This window comes from Phodopus roborovskii, unplaced genomic scaffold, assembly GCF_943737965.1.
Source record: "Phodopus roborovskii unplaced genomic scaffold, PHOROB, whole genome shotgun sequence".
NCBI classification, from domain to species: domain Eukaryota; kingdom Metazoa; phylum Chordata; class Mammalia; order Rodentia; family Cricetidae; genus Phodopus; species Phodopus roborovskii.
Window position 1 is genome coordinate 9,991,676 of NW_026126636.1, and position 24,717 is coordinate 10,016,392.

The 24,717-nt window shown below is 53.4% G+C and overlaps 1 protein-coding gene across 2 annotated transcripts in view; it reads right to left on the reverse strand.

Moving 5' to 3' along the window:
• Positions 1-8,044, reverse strand: part of Ercc1 (ERCC excision repair 1, endonuclease non-catalytic subunit) — a 103,437-nt gene extending 95,393 nt beyond the window's left edge. Inside the window, exons 1-6 of one of the 2 annotated variants that reach the window (XM_051207843.1) lie at positions 7,832-8,044; positions 7,369-7,477; positions 5,051-5,266; positions 2,789-2,892; positions 2,162-2,261; positions 327-403 (exon numbers count right to left, since the gene is read on the reverse strand). In XM_051207843.1, the coding sequence (XP_051063800.1) occupies positions 327-403; positions 2,162-2,261; positions 2,789-2,892; positions 5,051-5,266; positions 7,369-7,470 (599 nt within the window). In that variant the 5' untranslated portion in view covers positions 7,471-7,477; positions 7,832-8,044. Of the gene's footprint in view, positions 1-326; positions 404-2,161; positions 2,262-2,788; positions 2,893-5,050; positions 5,267-7,368; positions 7,508-7,831 lie in introns of those variants that run through there. The other variant, XM_051207844.1, reaches the window with a different exon arrangement.
• Positions 8,045-24,717: the final 16,673 nt, after the last annotated feature.

Consider the following 24,717-nt stretch of genomic DNA (forward strand, 5'->3'; position numbering starts at 1 on the left):
TGCCAGCCTCATCTACAAAGGGAGTTCCAGGACTGTTACACAGAGAAACCGTCTTGAAGAGTAAAACAAAAAACTAGAGAAGACCCCATCTTCCACATGAGAATGTTGAGGCTCAGAGAGGCAGTGCTCACAGCAGGCACCATGGGGGTGGGGGCCCCTGGTCTCCTTAAGCCCCGGCTGGCCTTGTACTCTTGCCCCCCCCCCCTTGAGTCCCCAGAGCTGGGATTGTAGGCTTGTGCCACCATGCCTGGCTTAGGGACTACCTACACAGGTTGGATGGGCTGGTGCAGCAGGTGAGGTGTGGGGGAGGGGGGTCTGTGTCTTACCTCCAGGCCAGGACCAGGGTGCAGTCTGCTAAAATGCACATCTTAGCCAGCTCCTTCAAGGCCTGCTGAGGATCTTTCTAGAAGAGAAGAAAGGCAGAAGTAGACACCTGGGAGACAACAGGGATTTGCGAACCCAACAGCTGAGCACTTGGGGGGAGGGGTGGTCCAGGGTGTGAGGGCACAGGGCAGGGTTGACATGGATAAAACAGGAGAGCCTGTAAAGCCACAAGGGCCCAAGTTCTGTCCCCGACATGGACCAAAAACCTGGGTGTGGTGGCTTGCTAATCTCAATGCTGTGGGGCCCCAGGTCCCAGTGAGAAAGCCTATCTCAATAAATAAAGGATGTGTAGGGCTTCATGAGTGTCCCCCGAAAAGTTGCCCTCTGACTTTTGAGTGTGTGTCCACACACAAATCAATAAATGGGAAAACACTTTTTTTTAATTTTTTTTTTTAATTTTTTTTTTTTTTTTTTTTGAGACAGGGTTTCTCTGTGTACCTTTGGAGCCTGTCCTGGAACTCACTCTGTAGACCAGGCTGGTCTGGAACTCACAGAGATCCGCCTGCCTCTGCCTCCTGAGTGCTGGGATTAAAGGTGTGCACCACCACCAACTGGCTCTTCTCAAGTTCTTTAATACAATGTCCAATAAAGAAGCTTAGACATGAGCCCAGGGAGCCAAGTGGAGGCCACGTCTCACAATCACTCACTCGCCCAGGAAGGGGCGGGGTGTTAGAGAACCAGAGGCTGGTGTGAGATCCATGCGGGGGCCTGTCCAGCTGCTATTATGAAAGGAGAGTAAGACTGGAGGCCACAGGGGTGAGCATGCTGGCTCAAGCTTTTAATGCTAGCACTCAGGAGGCTGGGACAGGAGTTCAAGGCCAACCTGGGCTATATATTAAATTCTAGGCTAGTCTGGGCTGTGTTGTGAGACTTTGCCTTTAAAAAAGAAGAAGAACGAGCTGGGTGGTGGTGGCTCATGCCTTTGCGGAGTCCAGCCTGGTCTACAAAGTGAGTTCCAGGACAGCCAGCACTACAAAGAGAAACCCTGCCTCAAACACAAAAACAAAATAAAGGATGGTAGCCAGGTCTGCAGGCAGGAAGAAACTGTGGATCAGACATGACAGGCTGTGATGACAGATGAAGAAGATCTAAGAGATAATTAGGCAAAGGTCAGGGACTAGGCGAAGAGGCATGGGGCAAACTTTTGCTGTTGTAATACTGTGGATCACACCTAGTGCATGCTAGGCGGGGGCTCTGCCACTGAGCCACACCCCAGCCCCTCACTGGGGGATTCTAGGCAGGGGCTCTACCACTGAGCCACACCCAGCCCCTCACTGGGGGATTCTAGGCGGGGGCTCTGCCACTGAGCCACAGCCCAGCCCCTCACTGGGGGATTCTAGGCAGGGGCTCTACCACTGAGCCACACCCAGCCCCTCACTGGGGGATTCTAGGCAGGGGCTCTACCACTGAGCCACGCCCCCAGCCCCTCACTGGGGGATTCTAGGCAGGGGCTCTCTTGCTGAGCTAGAAATCTTATCTTTTGTTTGAGTCCAAGTCCCACAGTAGCCCAGGCTGGCTGGGGAACTCATGATTCTCCTGCCCGAGCCTCCCGAGTGCTGAGATCAGAAGACAAGGATGTACCATCGTGTCTGGTTTCAGCAACTTTCCCTTCCCACCTCCCAGCCCATGCAGGCTTTCCGGGACTTTCCGGGACTGGTAGCAGTTTCAGCTGAGGTTTTAGGTATTCTGTCTTAAAAGGGATCCAGCAGCCCGTGCATTAACTCCACGCTAACAGCTGCATGGGAAGAGGGAGGTCAGCGGCGACGGCCCTGCTTACCACATCCACTTGGACCAGCAGCACGCGCAGGGCAAAGCTCTTCCCCAGGCTCTGCAGCCGTTCGTGGATGTAGTTTGGATGGAGGTTGTGGTAGCGGAGGCTGGTGGAGACAGGGAAGGGGACAGGTATGAGGGTCTCAGTGTCCCCGAGGCCCAGGTACCCTTGTGTGTCTCACTGGCATGCAGCGGTCGAGACCCGTTAGCACAGCAAGGGGTGGAGACCGCAGGGCCCGGGACCAGGGAAGTCAGCCAGCAGGGATAGGTTTCCAGGTAGGCTCTGGGTAGGGAAGGGCAGCCCGGCTTCGGTGTTCTCGGAGGCCGGACACTTGATTTCTTCCCTCAAGTCAGGACCCCCGCCCTTCTCTGTCAGAGGCAGGAATATAGACCCCAGGCGGCCCACCTCAGATACAGAAGCCTCCTTTCCTCACACCCAGTGTGCAGACCCTCTTCCCTCACAACCTGGGGTCCAGCTCCAGCCACTCTTCCCCTGGACAGTTAGAGGCCACACACCCTTCTTCAACACAGGGCCATGCACAGGCCCGGAGCACACAACCCTGAACCACACCTGTCCACAGAGCCCGGCAAAATGCCAGAATTGTGGGACAGGACTCAGACGGGGCTTCCTCACCTGAGGAAAAGGGCACAGGTGCTCTGGCCCAGCACATAGTCAGGGGTCACCTCGCCGAATTCCCACGGCACGTTGCGCACGAACTTCAACACAGGGTTGCCCCTCTGCCAAGGGAGAGAGGCAGAAGCTGCTTATGGGGTAACACCTGGACTAAGGAGGCTAGCCCGGCTGCACCCTAAAGCCTGGAATTTGAATGTTAGCCCATCCCTCCCCAGGCCTTCATCACAGCCTCCACACCATAGGCTTCAGCTCATCCTACTCTCTGCTGGATGCCCCACTGGGACCTCAAAAGCACCCATACTTGCCCCTCCTTGGGAGGGCCCGGCTTCCAGAGCCCCAGGCTGTCCTCTCCCCCTCCTCCCCTGCCAGCACCCCCTTCTCCGACACCACAGCACCTCCCTGGCCCAGGCCACCCTGCAAACGATAACCAGGAGCACCAGCTCAGCTCCACCATGGTCCCCAGTGTCCCCAGAATGAAGCAGGCTATAGAACACGTCCTCTGTTCCCTCCTGTGCTCCGACACCCTCAACAGACTGGGACTGAAGCCATTTGGATGAGCCAAGCTTTACTCCATGCCAGAGACACAGCTGTGGCCAGGCTCCGGGGTCACCTGGACTCTGACCCCTGGTTCCAGATCTGGCTCTCCTGAAGCCCTTGTGGATGGGACAGAGATGGCCTTTGGTTCTGCCACATGCACCTTGACCCCGATTCTTAAGACTTCTGGAATTTCCTGAGTGACAGATAGCGTCTGGCATGCACTTCCTAAGCCCTGTGGGGTTCCCGTGAGACACCTTGTGTTGTGTAGGGTGACTCACAGTGGCTCCTGTTTGGTCCAGAACACAGAGAACCCATGCCCAGAATTCAGGGCTGGGATTGTCTGCCCCGCCTCCAGGGAAGGGAGGAGCTCAAGGCTGAGTGTACACCAACAGCTAGGGATGGCACTAGTCCAAGCCTATGACATAACCTACCATAACCCAAAAGGACCAAGTTCAAGAGCTTCCTTGTAGCTGGGTGCATGGGTGCATGGGTGGTCCCAGAGGGTAGGGGCGTGGAGGAAAATGGAAGCTCCAGGCTACGTCCTCTCCCATGCCATGACACCCCAGGCATTAAATGCATGGAAGAGTTAATGCATGGAGAAAGGAATGAACGAACATACATGGGAAAGAATGGATGCATGAATTCATTGAAGCTACCACAGATATCAAAATCCTTCGTTATGAAGCTGGGTGTAGTGGCGCTCGGGAGACAGAGGCAAGCACTCTGTGAGTTTGAGGCCAGCCTGGTCTACAGAGTGACTTAGTGAGTTCCAGGCCAACCAGGGGTACATAGTGAGAACCTTGGGGCTCACTTGGTGAAGTGGTAAAAACGGTAAAATGTACCTGAGTGGGGACCCCCTGCACCCACAAAGACAGCCAGCATTTGTGCTTGGACACCATTTCATGGAGTGCTCTCCTTGTAGGTTCTAACTAAATGAACAAACCTGGGACAGGAGCAGAGGGGCCTAACAAAGCGACAGCCCTAGCAGGAAGGCCTGGGGCCCTCTCAACCCACGAGCCACCAATGAGTGCATGAATTGTGGGGTGTCCATGTGAAGGGATGGATGAATGTATGAATGACGGGGAATGTCCTGTGTACACGTTTCTCTTATTGGTTGATGAGTGGAACACTGTTTGGACAACAGAGGCAGGAAAATAGGCGGGACTAGGAGACGAGGAGAATTCTAGGAAGGGTGGGCAGAGCGGGACCGTTAGGACGCCATGTAGAGCCCGGGAAGACAGGATGAGCCAGGCGTCCTCTGGTAAGATAGGGCCATGTAGAAACACATAGATTAGTAGTTATGGGTTGATAATTACGGCAGATCTAGCTGGTAAGAAGCCCTAGCCACCGGCCAACAGTTTTAGAATTAATATAGTGCCAGTGTGTGTATTTCGGGCTGAAGGGTGGCGAGAAGGGGAAGAAAACACCAGCAACACATGAATGAAGGGCTGTATGTATGAATGAAGGAACAAATGAATGCATTCAGGAAGTAATGCACAAATATAGGAATAAAGGAATGCATGAATGATAGAACCTATATATCAGTGAATGAATGCAGAGAATGAAATCAGAGAATGAAGTGATGGATGCAGGAGGAAAGGCCTGAACCGTCAGTGCTTCTGAGAGCAGCGTGTGAGCCTCAGACCTCCTTCCACTGATTCCCAACACTAATGCCTGTAACGGGGTCTCCCACCAGAACCCCCAGCACCCCAGCTTCCCGCTCACCTGGCGGGGGCTCACAAGGATACTATTGGATTTAGCTCCTGTTTTCAGGGTCTGGCTGGGGTTCTCTCCCTTCACAGGTTCGGAGCCTGTGGGCCCTGTGGCCCCAGCCCCTCCTGGAGGCTGGGCAATGGCATACTCCGCGTATGTCTGAGGGGCTGCTTGGACTGAGGTTGCCGTGGTGCTGGTGTTCCGTGAAGATCTGAATAAGGACTTGGCCTATGGAGAGAAAGGAAGGTTGGGGCTTGTGAAGGAACACTGGAACCCTCACCTTCCTCTGACTCTCATCCTTCTTCCCCATGCTTTCGGGGACCAAGAACTCAAAACAAGGGCTGGGGTCCTGGCTCAGTCGATGCAGTGCCTGCCTAAGCTCTGGGTGAGCCAGGCAGAGCAGTATACACACATCATCCAGCACTTGGGAGGCAGGGGCAGGAGGATCTCAAGTTCAAGTCCTACTCATTTACGTGACACTACCTGAGACCCTGTCTGTCTAAAAGAAAAATAAACAGAACTAGGTCTGTCCCTGCTGCCCTGCCTGGGGAAGCAGACCTCCTGTGGGAACTGCCCCTGGCCCCCTGACTTACTCTCACCCTATCTAACTGTGGCTTCTCTTTTTAAGATTTGCTTATTTACTATGTGCACAGTGCTCTGTCTGCATGTCTGCCTGCAGGCCAGCAGAGGGCATCAGATCTCATTATGGATGGTTGTGAGCCACCATGTGATTGCTGGGAATTGAACTCAGGACCTCTGGAAGAGCAGGCAGTGCTCTTAACCTCTGAGCCATCTTTCTAAGACCCTGATTTCCATTTCTTAAACTATTTCCATTCTTGTTTTTTTTTTGTTTTTGCTTTTTCAAGACATGGTTTCCCTGTGTAACAGTCCTGGCTGCCCTGGAACTCACTCTGTAGACCAGGCTGACCTCAAATTCACTGAGATCCTCCTGCCTCTGCTGAGATTAAAGGTATGTGCCACCACCGCCCTGCCAGCTTTGGATTCTTAAACATCAGATTTGGGGCCAGGGAGAAGGCTGGGCTGATGCCTGAGAGCTATGTGGTGAGAACTCCCAAAAGCTGCCCCTGACCTCCACACAAGTGCCATGGCACGCACACCCTGACACACACTGGCATAAATACATGTAAAAGCAAAGTAGCCAAAAGTGTCAGATCCAAATTTGTGTCTTGAAAACCCAGAGAACTGGTCATACAAAGCACATAGCAGAGCTCGCTGTGGTGAAACACACTTGTGATGCCCTAGCATTTGGGAGATGGAGGCAGGAAGATTGGTGCAATTTCTGGGTCGGCCAGGCCTACCATAGCAATGCTCTGTCTTAAAAAAGAAAGAGAAGGGGCTGGAGAGATGGCTCAGAGGTTAAGAGCACTAGTTACTCTTCCAAAGGTCCTGAGCTCAATTCCCAGCAACCACATGGTGGCTCACAGCCATCTGTAATTGGGTCTGGTGCCCTCTTCTGGTGTTGAAGCAGACATGTAAGCAGAGCATTGTAAACACAATAAATAAATCTTAAAAAAAAAAGAAGAGAAAGTGGAAAGAAGAGAAAGTGGAAGGTAGGGAACGGGGGAGGGAGGGGGGAGGCTGGTGACCAAGCTTCATGACCCAGCTAAACAGTGTAAGGAGAAAGCCGACTCCCACAGTTATCTATCTGTCCTTCGCAGGAGCTCCGTGACACACACCCACACACACCATAAAGAAACGTTTGGGGGCTGGAGAGTTGGCAGTTCAGATCACCGGCTGTCCATCAAGAGGATCTGGGGTTACATTGCCAGCACCAGCGTGCCAGCTCACAACACTACCCCTCCAAGTTCCAAGGGACCCAGTGCCACCCTCTGGTCTCTGTGGGCCTTCATGCATGTGGTGCTCGGACATATGTGCAGGCATGACATCTACACACATTAAAAAAAAAAAAAAAAAAAAAAAAAAAAAAAACCAGGCATAGCCCATTTCTGTAATGCCAGCCAGCACCTGGGAGGGATAAATGGGAAGAACAGGTTCAAGGCCAGCCTCAGCTACATAATAATTTTAAGGGTTGCCCAGGAAACATGTGACCCAATCTCAAAGACCAAAACTACAACAAAATCCATCACTGGCCATTGGCTAGCTGCCAGGCTACAGCTTTGACTCAGCCCTCTCTCAACCACTCTGTCATCCCATTTTACAGACTGGGAAACCGAGGCCTGTAGAGGACAGCGGGCTAGTTTTCCAAAGCAAGGCAAACCCCGAAGATCGCTAAACTCACACGGTGATCCCAGGGATCCCTTCCCGTTCCCTGTACTCCCGACAGCCCGCCCCCAAGTCCTCGCCCTTACCCCTGCAGGAGGGACCTCGTCTTCCAGCGGGATAACAAACTTCTTGCCGGTGGGAGGCCCTGAGGGCTGCGGCTGACTTCCCTCGTCTTTCCCAGGGTCCATCTGCAGCCTGAGAGGCGTGGCGACAAGGGCGTCGGCATTTCCAGTCTCCCCGCGGTGCTCCCAGAAAGCTTGCACCGTTCCAGGAGCCCAACCCGCGAACCCGCCCCCTTTCAGCCTGCCCACTGCGGATTGGCGCGCGAGCCGTGCGGCCCCGCCCACCACCACGCTGCCCCGCCCACAGCCGCCCGGGGACGGTTGGCCCCGCCCCCAGAGGCACACCTGGGTGCGCTCGCTCCGCCCAGCGTCTCAGCCTCGGCAATGATTGGTCTCGTACTCTATCAATCATCAGCCCACCCGCGCCCCCCACCCCTCCCCGCCCCTCTGGGCTCTGCCTCGCGGGTCTAAGTCCTGTCAAACTCACCTGCTCTTTTCCGAGGCCTAGAAGAAACTACAACAAGGGGAATAGAGGCGACACACCGCCGGCGCGGCCAGCACGACCCCTGGCTGCACTCACTTCCGGCCGCTCTGGCCCGCCGCTCGTCTCGCTGCTCCCCCAGGCGAGGTAGAGCGGAGAGGCGCCGTCTTGACGCTGCTCTCTATGGTCCTGGAGGACCGTGGAGGTTTGGGGCGGGTAGAGGCGTGGACCTCGGTGCAGAGTGGTTCGGCTACAAGGGCTGTTGAGAGCTTCCTGTGTCCCCAGATTCCAGACCGGGCTCGGCGGGGAAGAGAGGGCGAGCGGGAGGGAAAAGAAGCCAGCCAGGGAGGCGAGATCCCGAAGGACGCACGCCCTCCCCGCCTGTCCTTGGGGGTTGGCTTGGTTTGAACCTCTGCCCACAGGCATTGACTCACTCGTTCTGAGCCGCCGTCCCCCACCTGCGTGTCAGACAGGGCTGCAAGCCACAGCTGTGACTTCCCAGACCTACGGTCGGTGGGCCAGCCAGACGTGTGCCCACCCCCACAGGCCGGGACGGGAGAGTCCAGAGGACACTGAGACCTGGGAAGGGAGAGCACCCGACCCCGCCTGGGCGTCAGGACACCCAGGTCCCTGAAGGAAGGGACACCAGAGCCGCGAGACCTGGGGCCCGATGGATGACTTAGTATTACTCATTTCCTGAAAGGAGAATTTCGCCCTGTTTCAACTTGTTCTTCTCTGATTGCTAAGGAAATGGGGCATCGTTTTGTGAATTTAATGGTCTTATATGTTTTGTGTTCTTGCTCATTTCCTTTGCCCACTTTTTTTTTTTTTTTGAAAAAAAGATTGGCTCATATCCTTTGCCCATGTTTTTCAAAATGAGCAATTCAATTAAATAGTTTTTAAAATTAAAAAGGGGGAGGCGAAGGAGATGAGCATCTTTTTATTACTGCCCATTTATTGGAGGGATGCTTGGGTGTCGATTCCGTTAGTCACTTCCATAGATTGCAAATGTTTCCTCCTGGTTCATACTTTGGGAATTCTCCGTTTCTGCGTGTATTTACCAACATGTTCTCCTTTTGGTCTTGAAGTGTTGAAGGAGGACATGCCCGAAGGTTATAATATGTAATCCGCTATGTATTTTTAATGTTTTCCTTGTTATGGTGTGTGTGTGTGTGTGTGTGTGTGTGTGTGTGTGTGTGTGTGTATACAAGCACATGCCTACTGTGCTGCACATTCTAGGCAGGGGCTCTACCACTGAGCCACGCCCCCAGCCCCTACACAGCAGAAAATATTCGCAGTTAATAACTGGGCATTGGCTCACACATTTAATCCCAGCACTCAGGAGGCAGAGGCAGGAGATCTCTGCGAGTTCAAGGCCAACCTAGTCCTGAGTTCTAGGACAGCCAGAGCTACAAAGTGAGATCCTGTCTCAAAAAAGGACTGAAGTAAGGAAAAGTAGTAAGTAGGCATTGACCCTACTAGTACAGGAAAGGAAGAGGGTTGAGCGGCCACCGAAAAAGCGTGCCCTTCACAAGCCTGGCCTCCAGAGGGCGCGCCTGAACCGTGTGTTGTGTGAAGAAGCCACAGAAACCCAGCTTTTGCAAGAGTCGGTTTCTCTACCTGGAGTCATTTGCTGAGGTTAAAAGGACACGGTGAAACAGCAGTGTGTGGTGGCAACCATTCGCATACTCTTACACCCAGCACTGAGAAAGCTGAGACAGGAGGATCATTAGCTTGTGCCACAAAGCAAGACCCTGAAAAACAAACAAAACAGCCAGCCCTGACGTATTGGCGCACGCCTTCAACCCCAACACTCGAGAGGCAGAGGCAGGCGGATCTCTGTGAGTGTACAACGTCAGTCTTGTGTACAACAGTGAGTCTCAGATCAGCCAGGGAGAGAGATACATAAAAGGACGAGGGACTGGAGATGAGTCTCAGCGGTTAAAAGCACTGACTGCTCTGTCTTCCAGAGGACTCGATTCCCAGCAGCCACAGGGTGGCTCACACCATCTCAAACCCCTCCCCAGGCACCAGGCACACAAAACCCTCGTGCATATAAAACAAAATACCATTTTAAAAATAAAGTGCCAGGACACGTGTCTCCGAATCCAAATGAAAAGTCAGAGGCCAAGCCAAGCAGAATCCTAACTTAGTTTCTTTCTCTCGGGGGATCCCAAGTCTTGATTCTGCAACTCTCCGCTCTACCGCCAGGGGTCGGCAGCTCCCTGCTAGAGGATTCCCCAGCAGGTTGGGCTGGACCACGCGGAATGCTCAGGACCCAGAGAGAAGGCGATGCGCATCCCTACGGCAGCCAACCTGCGTCCCGGCCGCCCGCGGCTGTGACTTTGAGTCGTTTGTATTAGTCAAGGGCGGGAAAAGTTACTCTTAGTTCTTTACCATCTCCAAGTTTGCTCTTCGTGTTCAGTTTCTGCACTGAGCCTCGCATGCCCACTCCAGGGGCTTTGAGTTCAAATGACCCCACTTTTCTCACTTAGCATCCAGGTCCTGCTCTCCTGAGCGCGTTCCTCCTGTATCAACTTTGTTTCCCCCTCTGCACTCCAGAAGGGATGGAGAACTGGGGGGGGGGGGAGCGTCTAGGACTAAAAAGTAACCGGGCAGCTGGAGACCCACAAAGGTTCCGCCCTCGGCGGTGGGGAGGTGGGGGGAGGAGCGCAGTGACCAGGCCGGCGTCCCCACCCGCCTCTAAACTTAGCCGTGGTGACGGCGATCGCGGCGGGCTGGGGACGCAGGGGGCCCGAGCAGAGAGGGGGGCGGCTCGCCTAGGCTGTGAGAACCTCTATTTATAGCGCCCGGAGCCCGAAATAGCGTGGAGCAGAGCGGCCGGGATGACGCGGGAGCCGCCCGGAGCTGACTCACCCGGCCCGGAGTGGAGGCCCCGGGATGGAGGACAGTAGAACATACCGGACCCGACCCTGCGCCCTCGCGGACACCTCCTCAACTAGGCCATCCCAACATGTCACTGGGACAGGCCGTGGATAGATAGAAACACGGCAAGAGATGTCTCTAGCGTGGGGTACTACAGATGGATTAGGGGTAGGACTTCCACCAAAGGAACTGGACTTAGGTATGCACACCTGCTTCTCGCCAGAAAGAGTACTGAAATGTTTTGGGAGGGACAGACACATTGACCCCACGGACAGCCGTCATTCCATAATGTGTCGCCTGTGCAATCCCCCGTCTTCCCCATATCCCTTCTGCCTGGGATGTTCATTCTTGCTTCCAAAGACTTGAGAACCCATCCTCTTACTTCAGAAAGCCATCCCTCGGTGACCTACTGGCCTGGGATAAATGAGTGATGCCCAGGGTAGCTCAAGACGGAGCTAAATATGGATTTCACTTAGCTGATTAGCATGGATTAAAAAGTGTTGGCAGGAAGAGAGCATGGATCCAACAGCAGCATGCTTTCTGTTCTGGCAGCGGGTGCGATGGGCAGGTATGGCCCCAGAGCCTCCTTACAGCCCCTGGAAGGGCACACTGCAAAGATGCTCGTGGGGGGGGAGGGGGTGCTCAGCCAGGCTGACAGTGCCCTACTGTAAGCCTACACCTGGGCAAACCGGTCCTGAGGTCATTCAGGCCCCAGCATCAGGCCCCAGGGAGAGGTGTGATGACCCCTCAGGGATCTCCTGCAATTTCAGGACCACAAAATGACTGCTGTAATCACATGTAGACATTTGGAAGACTTTTTGTATTTTTCCTGAGTTAAATGGAGCCCGCAGGAAATCACAGCAGACCAGACACAGAAGTAAATATGAACAGAGAGATAGAGCAAGGGAAGAGATACCTTGACAGAGGGATCCACAAGGACGACCCAACAAAGAATCTAAGCAGTAGTGGAGAGGCTACCTTAACTGCCCTTCCCCTGTAATCAGATTGATGACTCCCCTAAATGCCATTCTAGAGCCTTCATCCAGTACTGATAGAAGCAGGGATTCACAGCCAAGCACTGAGCTGAACTCCTACAATCCAGTTGTAGAGAGGGAGGGGCGATAATATGAGGAAGGGGTCGAGACCATGTTGGGGAAACCCATAGAAATAGCTGACCTGAGCAAGTGGGAGCTCTCAGACTCCAGACTGCACAAGACTGAAGCAGGACCCCTGAATGTGGGTGTCAGCTGGGACCCCTGGGCAGTCTATGGGGCTGCGGGCAGTGGATCAGTATGTATCCCTAGTGCACGGATGGGCTTTGGGAGCCCACTCCCCATGGAGGGATACTCTCTCAGCCTAGATTCAGGAGGGAGGGCCTAGGGCCTGCCCCAAGTGATGTGACAGACTTTGATGATCCCCCATGGGAGGCCTCACCCTCCCTGAGGAGTGGATGGGTATGATTAGGGGGGATGGGAGGACAGGAGGGAGAGGGAACTGGGATTGGTATGTAAAATAAGATTGTTAAAAAAAAAAGAAAAGTAAATGTGAGGGAGAGAAATGAAGTCTCACTGAAGCCCAACAAGATGGCAGCTTGTAAGGACATAAGGATCCTAAACTGGGTGTGGAGGCCCAGACCTAGATGCCGGCCCTCCAGGGTCTGAGGCCAGAGGATGAAAAGTTGATGGGAGATGCCATTCTGTATATATGTTTCTCATACGGGTTAATGAATAAAGCACTGTTGGCCAATAGGAAAGCAAGATAGGCAGGACTAGGAGACTAGGAGGAAGGAGGAAGTAGGAAGGAGGAGCCAAGATGGAGAGTCTGGAGAAAGCAGTATGCCGGCCCGCTCCCCAGTAAGAGAAATACATAGATCAGCAGAAATGGGTTAATACTTAAGATAGAGCTAGCCGATAAGAAACTAGTACCTGGCCAACAGGATTATATCAAATACAGAGTCTCTGTGCGTTATTTGGGGCTGGCGCGGCGGCGGGACTAGACCAGGCGGCGGGAGGAAAAACCTTACTCTTTACAAATGGCGCCCACGTGGCTAAGAACTTACACTTAAAATTTAACAAAAGCTTAAAAAAGGGTTAGTTAGGAGTCAGCTGGGCTACTCACCAAGGTTCTGTCTTAACAAGATCAAATAATGGCCGCAGACTAGCTCTCTGTTGGTAGAGCTTTTACCTAGCATCAACAAAGTCCTGGGTTTGATCCCCCATCACTGCATAAACCTTGGATGCCGGTTGGTTCAGGCCTGTTATCCCAACACATGAGAGCTGGAGACTAAAAGACCAGGAGTTTGCACACCTTTAATCCCAGCTTTCGGGAGGCAGAGGCAGGCGGATCTCTGTGAGTTCTAGGCCAGGCTGGTCTGCAGAGCGCATTCCAGGACAGGCTCCAAAGCTACACAGAGAAACCCTGTCTTGAAAAAAGAAAGAAAGAGAGAGAGACAGTGACAGAGAGAGAGAGAGAGTGTGTGTGTGTATGAGGACTGGAGAGATGGCTCAGCCGTTAGAGGCTAGCTCACAACCAAAAATATAAGATCAGGAGTTCCTGGTCATCCAGGGCTACTCAGGGAGTTTGAGGCCAACCTGGGATACCTGAAACTGTCTCAAAACTAAACAAGTAAATAAGAAAACAAACAAGCAAATAGTACTATGCTGTTGGTTAGAGCTGTAGTGTGTTAAAAAACATCAAGAACAGGGGCTGGAGAGATCTGCTCTTTCAGAGGACCTGGGTTCAATTCCCATCACCCACACGGCAGCTCACATCTGTCTGTAACTCCAGTCCCAGGAAGCCCAACACCAGTGCTCATAAAATAAATAATAATAATAATAAATTAAGACATCAAAACCAGCGATATTGACAGGGACAATGTATGAGGCCACTGGCATTCTGTATGGAGAGATAGCTTGTCAGCCTAGACACAGGGGTGTGGGGGTGGGGAGGCGCCTGGTCTGCCTCAATGAGATGATGGGACAGACTTAGTAGACTTCCTAGGGGAGGCCTCACCCTCTCCCAGGAGCAGATGGGAGCTGAGGGGGAGTGGGGGGATTGGGAAGAGAGGGGGGAGGGGGAACTGAATTGGAATGTAAAAAAATAAATTAAGAAAAAGCAAACAAACAAAAAACAGTGAGACCTTACTGACTTCTGGAGAATGTGCTGTTTTACTAAACTGTACAACACAGGTTAACATGAAATGTGCTATTATTATTATTTTAATGAGTTGCTACATGTCCCTTGGATTTGTCCGTTTTCTTTGTTCTTTATCCATTTGAGACAGTCTCTTTATGTAGCCCAAGCTAGCCTGGAACTCACTATGTAACCCAGGTTAGCCCTGAGCTCACAGAGATCCTTCTGCCTCTGCTTACCAAGTGCTGGGCCTGAAGGTGTGCACCGCGCACCTTCCCATCTGGCCCGATTTCATTTTTAAAAACTCTTCTTCGTGTGTGTGTGTGTGTGTGTGTGTGTGTGTGTGTGTAGATGGAGGTCAGAGAACAAGCTTGTGCCATTAATTCTCTCCTTCTGTCTCTACACAGGTTTCAAGGGTAGAACTCAGGTTGCCTGGCTTGCATGGCAAACATCTTTGTGACTGGCCATTTTGCCAGTGCAGCTTCCCCTCTCTCTTCTCCCCTCCTCCCTCCCTCCCTCCCTCCCTCCCTCCCTCCCTCCCTCTTTTCCTCCCTCTCTCCCTCTCTCTCCAGTCTAGCCTCCACTCACTATGTAGCTGAAGATTTCTTTTACCCCCCCGATCGTCCTGCCTCCACTCCCCCAGTGCTGGGAAGACATATTCGACCACCACATCTGGTTGTGCAGTGCCAGGGACAGGAACAGGAACCAGGGCTTCGCACATGCGCACCACATGGGGGGGGGCGTCTGGGATGGGACCAAGGCTTCCCACTTGCTGGGTGAGCACTCTGTCCCCTGAGCCTCATTCCCTGCTGGGGCTTCTGATTTTGTAGATGAATCAACTGAGGCTCAGGGAGGTTTAAAGCCACAGCTGGACAGCTGCAGGGCTGATATTAGAACCAAAGCAACCTGCCGGACTGCGGCCTCCTCACTCATAACTTTAGGCCACTGCCTCCGGCATGCTGTCACACATGGAGGCCATTCGCCGAATGTGGCTGTTTTTGTTGTTTTATAATAATAATGATGATTATGAGTGCTGTACATTCATTGGGGAGGGGAACGTGTGCACGATACTCATATGGGAGTCAAAGAACAACACTCGGGAATGTTCTTCCCCTTCCTTCCGCCATGTGGGGGTCCTGGAGATTAAGCCAGGTAGTCTCGCTTGGTGACAAGTGTCTTCACCTACCGAGCTGTCCTGCTGACCTGGTGACGTTTTTGTATTTGATCTTAATTAATTAATTCAGGATAGAGTTTCCTCTTTGTCCTCCTGCCTTACAGCCTGGCTGGGGTGACTGGCATGGAGTATCAAGTCTGGCTGTGGTTTGCAAAGCAGGGCCTCACTATACAGGCCAGGCTAGCCCAGGAAGAAACCAAACCCTCCCGCCCAAAACCACCAATACACCTGCCTCGGTTTTCCCAGTTTCCCGTGTGCTGCGGTCATAAGTGGGAGACGGCATACTTGGCTCTGGTGTTGGGGTTTCTCATACTTGTTATTAGGAGGGAGTGGGGTCATTTCTCACCCTGCGTACAAGGGTTTCAGGGTTTCAGGGATCTAGCCCCGTTTGTCAGGCTTTCCAGGCTAACACCTTTCCCTGCCAAGCCATCTTGCCAGCCAGATTTGGAGGTTTTAATTTGCTCTGCCTTCCCTCCACACTCCCCACCCTCTCCCAAAACAGGGTCTTGCTGTGTAGCCCAGGGGGCAATCAATCATCTCTCAAGCTCCTGAGAACTGGGTATAGCTTAATTTTTATTCATAAAATGTACACAAATGTGACTCTGTTGAGAATGTTACAGAAACTGAGCCAAGGAGGTGTACCTCAGTGCTAGAACATCAGCCTAGAATCCCCCAGTGAGGGGCTGGGGGCGTGGCTCAGTGGTGGAGCCCCTGCCTAGAATCCCCCAGTGAGGGGCTGGGGGCGTGGCTCAGGGGTAGAACATCAGCCTAGAATCCCCCAGTGAGGGGCTGGGGGCGTGGCTCAGTGGTAGAACATCAGCCTAGAATCCCCCAGTGAGGGGCTGGGGGCGTGGCTCAGTGATGTAGTACTTGTCTGTCTCCCTGGAAGCTCTGAGTTCTACCCCAAACACCATAACACACACACACACACACACACACACACACACACACGGGGGGGGGGGTTGGATGTGGTGGCACATGCCTCTAATACCAGAACTAGGGGGCCAGCGGCCAGCGGATCTCTGTAAGTTCAAGACCAGTCTGGTTTACCTACCAAGACCCTGTCTCAAAAGGAAATAAGTGAGCAGCGAGTAAAGTAGACCCAGGGGAGCCGTGCACACCTGTAATCCTAGGGCTCTGGAGGAAGAAACAGGAAGCTCAGATATGCAGGGCCATCCTCCAGTGCCTGGCAAGTTCAAAGCCAGCCTTGACGAATGAACAAGTGAATTGATAGGAAGGTCTGGTGAGAGTAAGCCAGAGCAGGCAACCTTTGTCGGGAGCCATGACGGTGACGGCTGAAACCTCCACCTCCCTCCGGCTTCCCCATCTCATCCACCTGTCACAGCCATCCCCGGAGGGAGACTCAGAGGGCTGGGTGGAGGCGTACTTTCAGGTGCAGAGTGAGCTTCCATCTCAGGTTCAGCCCCGGCTTGGTTGCGCCCCGAGCCGGGGAGCTCATGACCTCCTGGCTTGAACTCGCCTCTCAGGAGCAGCAGGGGTGACTTTGAAAGTGGCAGCCGTCTGTCACCCAGCACCGGCTCCGCGCCAAACTGTGGGCTGAATGCCTCCCACGCAAACGCTCACCCTAACCCTGGAAGGGAAGAACTGTTTGTTCTCATACGTTTAACATGGAAGGCAACCCGCCCTGCCTCCCCCTCCACCCAGCCATGCCTTCTGCTAGCGCCATCCAGCTCTTTGGGAGAGGCTCCCACTCCGAAGCTCGACTCACAGGGTCCCCTTGGGTTCAGTCTATCTCTTTTTCAAGAGAATTCACCCAACCCAGGCCCACCCCTAGCCTCTGCCCACATGTGGCCGTGATTGGCTCAGAGGCAGTCATGTGACCCTGTTGGGGACCAATGAGTGATGGCTGAGGCAGGAGGTTTGGAATGCTAGGTGCCCAGCTCCGAGGGCATAGAGAGCGCTTTCCTAAAATAACGTTAATAAGCTGCAGTAAGGGCTGGGTGGGGGGGGGCCTCAGAGGGTGGACCCCTCGCCTAGCAACCAGGAAGGCCTGGGCCCGATCCCCAGCAGCGAGTGGCGCAAACTTGTTCTGCCATCACTTGGGAGATGGAAGCAGGAGGATAAGAAGTCCACGGTCATGGTCAAGAATTCTGGCTGTGCTGGGTGTGGTGTCTGAAGCGCCCTGGAGGCAGAGGCAGGCAGATCCCTGAGTTCCAGGCCAGCCTGGTCTACAGAGCGAGTTCCAGGACAGCCAGGGCAGCTATATAGAGAAACCCTGTCTGGGGGACGGGGTGGCGGGAGGAGGGGAGAACACACATTTGAATTTTTGGTTTCTAGTTAGTGCAACTGTTTGAGAAAAGGTAGGAGGTTATCACTAGGGGCGGCTGGGCTTTGAGGATTCAAAGGTTCAAGCCATGCCTGTCCTGCCTCTCTATCTGCAACTTGTGGATCAGATGCGAGCTCTTGACTACCGCTCCACCGCCTGCCTGCCGGCTGGCCGCCATACTCCCCGCCATGATGGTCATGTGCTCTCACCCTCTGAAACCCTAAGCAAGCCCCCAATTAAATGCTCCCTTCTACACATGGCCTTGGTTGTGGCGTTCCAACACAGGGTTAGAACACTAAGACAGACCCCAGCCAAGCTGGGGTGGCGCACGCCTTTAATCCCAGCACTCGGGAGGCAAAGGCAGGCGGATCTCTGTGAGTTCAAGGCCGGCCTGGTCTATAGAGTGAGTTCCAGGGCTACACAGAGAAACCCTGTCTCGAAAAACAAAACAAAGAAAAGAAAGAAGCAACCCCACAAACTGCCCCCCCACCACACTCATGTGACACACACACAAGCAATAATAAGCTAGTGATTAATAAATGCTACGGAGAGCCTGCCTTGGGGGGACCACAGAGGAATACGGAAATGCAGACTGTGATCTCATGGCATCAAGCTGTGACTGAAGCTGGATAGTAACTTTTTTTCTCTCTCTCTCTCCCTCCACACTCTCTCTGTTTTTACTTATTTGGTAAGCCAATACATTTTCCTCAATCTGTAGCCAAGGCTGAGAAATTCCTAATTAATCCCTTGCTACTCTTCAAGGCCTCCCAGAACTAGCCCTAAATTCTACTACTCTGAGTCCTGGGGACAGCATCATGATACTCTCTGCATGACAGTTGGGACCCTGTGAGGCCTGGGCTGTGTGATCCGCATCTCCGCCCCTCCCTCTTTCCCTCCCTCCCTCCCTCCCTCACAAGGCAGGCTGTCTGTGGTGATCCGGGTGTTCACCTCCATGTCCCAGACACAGACTTGAGCCTGACCCTGACCCAGACCCAGAGCTTCTCTTCGCGGTCCCTGATGGCTGATGGGCATCTCTTAGCAGCTCTTACAATGCACTGTGGATGAGATTCTGGGGTCCTTCCATGCCCCGTACCACGAGCCTGGCTCCATCCAGGCTTGGCACACATAAAATGTATGTTGAGTGTTCAGCAGGTAAGTGCTTGTTACTGAGTCTGACCATCGAGTTCAGTCCAAGAGACCCATTCCACAAAGTTGTCCTCTGACCTCCACATGACCTCCACAGCTCACAAACAGGTTGGAGGTTCTGTTTTGGATCTCTCTCTCTCTCTCTCTCTCTCTCTCTCTCTCTCTCTCTCTGTGTGTGTGTGTGTGTGTGTGTGTGTGTGTGTGTGTGTTGAAATGGGTCTCATTACAAAGCCTTGGCTGGCCTAGAGCTTGATATGAAGACCAGGCTGACCTTTCTTAGAAATCTCTGCCTGCCTCTGAGAAGACCCAGGGGTGGTGGTGGGGCCATGGTTCTGAGACTAAAGGTGTGTACTCCCTGTTTGGCAAATAAACTTTTTAAGTGTATAACAGGACCATCCAGATGGCTCAATGGGTAAAGGTGTTCTTGGAACCCATGTAAAGGCAGGCGCGCACGCACACACACACACACACACACACACACACACACAAACATAAAAGCCACGTTCGATGGTGTAAGCCATCCATCCCAGCACTTGGAGGTCAGAGGCAGGCAGATCTCTTGGAGTTCAAGGCCAGCTTGGTCTACATAGGCAGCTCCAGGCCGGCCAGGGCTACTCTATCTCAAAGGGAGGGAGAGAAAGACACACACAGAGACAGAGAGACAGAGACAGAGAGACAGGCAGGAGAGGAGAAGGGAGACAAAGGGTGGGGGGGAGGGAGGAAGCTAGAAGGCAAGGAGGACAGTGAGATCGCTGTGAGTTCAAGGCTAGTCTGGTATAACCTATTTCAAAAGGAAGAGAGGAGAGGGCATGGGAGAGAGAGACAGAGACAGAGAGAGACACAGAGAAAGGCAGAGAGTCAGACACAGAGAGGCAGACGCACACAGCGACAGAGAGGCAGGGGAATGCAGACAGGCACACAGAAACACAAAGAGACCCAAGCTCAAGTCGCAGGATACTACCTCGCCGTTAGCCCACTATCCACATTGCCAGCCCCTCCCGGGCTCAGCATGCCTCGGGTTCGTCCTCCCGCGATGCCCTTGCGTGGAAGGCCCCCTCCTAACTGCGCCCGAGGCTCCTGGAAGGTTCTGCGGGACGGTGACTCAGGCGCGTCCCCGGCTCCCCGGGCGCGCACGGCCTCGGCCACCCGCGCGCGCGGCGGCTCCATTTTTACCCGAACGCCGCTAAAAATAGTCACCGCGCTGCGAGAGCGGAGCCCGAAATAGCGGCCGCCTGATAAGGCAGCGACGACTCAGCGCTTCCGGGGAGCGGAAGGCAGCCGGGAGGCGGCCCCGCGGTCACCCCGGCCAGCCCAGCCCGGATCTGCACCCCCTCCACCGAATCTGTCCGTCTGACCTCTGCATCTGTCTGTCCATCCCAGCCCCGTGGCAGCCGCGTGGTCCAGGGAGGCAGCCGGGCTGAGCGCTGAGGCAGAGAGGGTCTGACACCCTTCTCTACTGGGGTCGGTCTCCTGAGATGGCCTGAGCTAGGACTCATCCTGGGCCTGACTCGGGTCCCTTTCTTATTTTCTATTTTGTTTGTTTGATTACTTTGTTCTTGAGACAGGGTCTCACTATGTAGCCCTGGCTGTCCTGGAACTCACTCTGTAGACCAGGCTGGCCTCGAACTCAGAGATCCACCTGCTTCTGTCTCCCGATTGCTGGATTTAAAGACGTGTGCCATCACTGCCCGGCTCGTGTCACTTAAAAAAAGATATTTGTTTTTTTTAGACAGGATCTCAAATATGTAGTATTGAGTGGCCAGGCACTCGTTCTGTAGATCAGAGAGACATATTTGCCCTATCCTCCTGAGTGCTGGGGTTAGAAGTTTAGCATACCTGACTATTTCTTATTTATTGGTTTTAAAATAATTTAAATGTACACTTACTTATGTATTTGTTGTGTATTTACACCTGTAAAGCCAGAGGTCGAAGTCCTGTCTTCTTCAATTGCTTTCCACCCTGGAGTTAGCTCACTGACTGGCCACACCAGCTGATCACAGAGCCGCAGGAATCCTCCTGTCTCCACCTCTGGGACTAACACCATGTACAGCCATACCCTGCTTTGTCCAAGGGTGCTTCGTAGTGGACTCGGGTTCTCAGGACCAAGCCCTTGACCAACTGAGCCATCCCAGTCTCCAGAAGCCACGCTTTTTGAGGGCGTCTTTAGGACGGAGTCCCAGCTGGCTTTGAATTTATACGCATACGCATCCAATGCAATGGGGGGGGGGAATCCTATGGTGTCATATCTCTCCTAGATATAAGTATTTCTGAGCCAACATGTGGGTCCTACGGTCGTCTGCAAGAGTAGTAAACATGCTTAATGGTTGAGCCACCTCCCCAGCCCTATATTGCTATTTTATATTTTATTTACTTTTTTCCTTGGGTGGGTTGAGGCCCTCATTTCGGCAGCCCAGGCTAGACTTAAATCCCAGTCCTCCAGCCTCAATCTCCTCAGTGATTGGGTTTTTTCCCTTCCTATTTGCTGGCAGCTGCCTGTTCAGTGCCCTTGGGGGGTCAGAGAGGGGACGGGTGAGAGCCTTGGAACTGGTTGTGAGCTGTCATGTGGGTGCTGGAATTGAACCCAGGTCCTCTGGAAGAGCAGCCGGTGCTCTTAGCCACTGAGCCATCTCTGCCAGGCTTTTACTTTTGAGACAGGGTCTCTTGGTATCCAAGCAGGCAAGCCTGGGAGCTCCAGGGATCTGTCTGTCTCTGGCTCCTCAGTGCTGTGCTTAAAGGCTCACACCACCAAACCCAGCTTTTTTGTTTGTTTGTTTTTTAAGTGGGCTAACTCAGGTCCTCTCTCTTGCAAGGCATGCCCTTTACCAAATGAGCTACCTCCCAGGCTCTTATTTACTATTTTTGACTGACATCATAGGTATACATATTCATGAGGTACTTTATCTTTTTTTAAACTCCACTTGTATTGGACAATGATCAGCATAGGCTAATTAGCATATCTATCATTTTTAACTTTTATCTTTTTTTTTTTCTTCTGTACTATGAAAGGGTCTTCCATAGCCCAGACTAGCTTTAAACTGGCTTTATAGCCTAAAATGACCTCGAACTTCCCTCCTGCTCCTATCTCCTGGGTGCTAGGACAATTCATTCCCACCCCGACAGCCTGTCATTTATCCATAGTAACTCTTGTAGGTTACAGTCAGGAGGATCTAGGCAGACCTCGCCTTGCCTCCTCTGGGGTGGTCTATCACTGACCCCGTGCCAACGGGGCCCAGGCACTGCCACTAAGCCCCTCCCATGAGAGTTGTGGGGCATCCAAAAATCTCAGCCCTAAGGAAGCTGAGGCAAGAGTTCTAGACCAGCCTGAGATATATTCCTATGAGACCTTACCTCATAAGAAAAGAGGAGACCCTCAGGCTTGGAGAAGCACAGGGATACTGCCTTTTAAGGGAATGAGGGGTTTTCAAATTGTCAAGGGGAAGACAGGTGTAATGGAGTACACCTTTCACCCCAGAGGCAGGAAGACTCAAACACATTGAAGACCAGAAGGCTGAGAGAGAGGTTTGGGGGCAGGGGGTGCATGAACTCTGTGGAGACTTCCTAGTCAGTAGTGTGCTCTCCCTACAAGCTCAAAGCCTTGACGGCAATCACCAGAACACACTGGAGAGATGGCTCATCGGTTAGGAGCACTAGCTGCTCTTGCAGAGGACCAGGGTTCGATTCCTAGCATGCACATGGTGGTTCACAACCATCTGTTCCAGAAGGCATGATGCCACCTTCTAATTAACCTCTGTGGGCACCTGTCACGCACATGGTGTACACACACACACAGGCAAAACACTCACACATGAGATAAAATGAATGAATCCTTAAAAAGATTAAATTAATTAAATAAATAAATAAAAGTGAGGCATGAGGGCTGGAGAGATTTTTGCAGAGGATCAGGGTTGAGTTCTCAGTACCCGAATGGCTGTTTACAACTGTGATTCCAGCTCTGGGGATCTGATGCCCTCTTCTGGTCTCCTTAGGTACTACACACACATGTGGTAGGCAACACAATCATAGACATAAAACCCATAAATAAATAAATAAATAAAATTTAAAGCATCTTCTAATCCCATCACTATGGAGGCAGAAACAGATGGACCTCTAGAGCTGGGCAGCCTCATTTATTTGTGTAGCTCCAGACCAGTGAGAGACCCTATCTGAAAGTACAAGGTAGATTGGCACCTGAGAATAATACCAGACGGAGCGCCCAGGATTCTATATTCATGTGCACATGTGTGAACAGAGAAATGCATGTGCACCCTTATGTACATATTCATATGTGCCAGAGCGGGAGTGTGCGCGCGCAGATGCTCGCGCGCGCGCGCGCACACACACACACACACACACACACACACACACACGCGCGGATATGATCAGGAAGAGAAAGATTCGGGTTAGGCCACAAAGGAAGTTCTTGCGCTTCATTCTGGCGGGCGCTTGGATGGCAGCCCTCCCCGCTTGGGAGGCTGAGGCCACTGCAGCCTCTGTCCTCCCTTCCTGCGGCCCCGAGGCACCCAGAAGTGTTTAAAGCAGGAGAAATGAGGCTTCTAAATGACACACTAAGGTGCCAGCATAGCCAGCTCAGTGACGTCTCGCCACCTGCGGGCATGGGCGTAGCTAGTCATGCTCTGGGGTGGGGATGAGGAAGTCCGGGAACTCGGTAGCAGACGCCTATGTGTATTCTGCCCCCAGCCCCAGGGCCGATGGCAAGGTCCGCCTTTGGAGGCTGGTCTGAGCGAGGAGCCCAGACTTGGAGGAGGTCTACCTGGACCAGGGACAATAAGACAGGCGGAGTTGGCCCAAGGGTGTCTGGGTTCTTGGACGCCGGTTTTGGTGACTGAGGGCAGTGCCTGGCACCGGTACATTGGCCGTTGTTGTTTTGAGACTGGGCCCGCCCAGAGGGGGCCCGGCTGCTCAATCTCCCCGCTTCAGCGTCCAGAGAGTTGGGATTGCAAGGCAAGGGCCGCCACACCACATCTGGCCCTCCACCAGCACTCCGTGGGAATCAGTTTATGGTCTGGGACTGCATTAGTTTACCCTCCTGGCTGACAGCTTCGGCCATGAGAGTGAGTGCCTCCCACAGGGCCATCGCGGAGCCTCGGGTCCACCCCAGGCCTCAGGTCAGTGCCTGGGCGAGAAGAAGCAATTCCCGCCTGGCGCTGCCCCGCCCACAGTGACGCAGTGAGCGCGGCCGGGATCCCGACCCAAGCCCCTCCTTGGGGATGAGGGAGGAGACTGAGCCCGCACGATCGGCGGCCCGGCCGGCCCGCAGCGTTACATAACCGGCCCTCGTGTCCCCTGGGACGTTGCCGGACGTCCTGGCCAGGCTGGGGACAATGGGCGGGGAGGGGCACCCCCTTTCTGATTCACCCGAATTTCCGGCTCTTTGTGACCTTCCCAGGCAGGGATTCCGGTGTCCCTCAAAATCACTCGCGATCCTGTACTGTACAACTCCCCTCGGCACACGCCCTGTGAATGTAACCTGTCCTCTGCGCCAGCCCCCACCCTTACAGCCCATAGCTACAGATCCCCCTAAATTTCTTTCTTTTTGGCTCGGCCACCCTTAGTCTGTCTCTCAGCACCCCGATCCTGCGCTGGCCTCCGTTACCCTTTCCCGGTATTCTCCAGCATCTCTGAGTTTCCCCCTCTCTCCCTTCCAACGGACCCCTAGAGATCTTTCTAACCTGCTAGTCCCAGATTTCGCTTATCTCCTTGGAACCGTCCCGATGTCCCCATCTTGCACTTCCCCCAATCTGATGTCCCACCTCTCCTTTCTCAAGTCAAGCCACCCCACCCCCCAGGAGCCAGCCCGGCCCGAGCCCGGGTTCCCAGGCTTCGGTTGGTGGCCCAGAGACCCAGTTTGCTGCGACAAAACATTGGTCTCCGGGGCAACAAACCCCGCCCCGGGGCGGCTCCTGTGGGAACCGGGCAGCCAGGGCCAGAGGAGGGCGCTTGTAGAAAGAGCTCTGCTGGGGCCTCAGCCCGGAGAGCATGGAACAGGGGTCACCCCGCACTACAACCCCCCCCCAAGTCCTGGCTCATGCAATAGACCGGGACATAACAAGGCTAAACAAACCTCGGGACCCTGGAGCAAAAAACAAAACAAAAAAACCTTAAGAGACACAGAGACGTCAGCCACAGGGAATTATCAGGGATGCAAAGATAAGGGAGAGGCCAATAACTAGAAGAGCAATGACCAGCTCCAGAAATAGACACCGACATAGTGCGGTTAAACACAGGCAACTCCGAGACGCGCAGGGA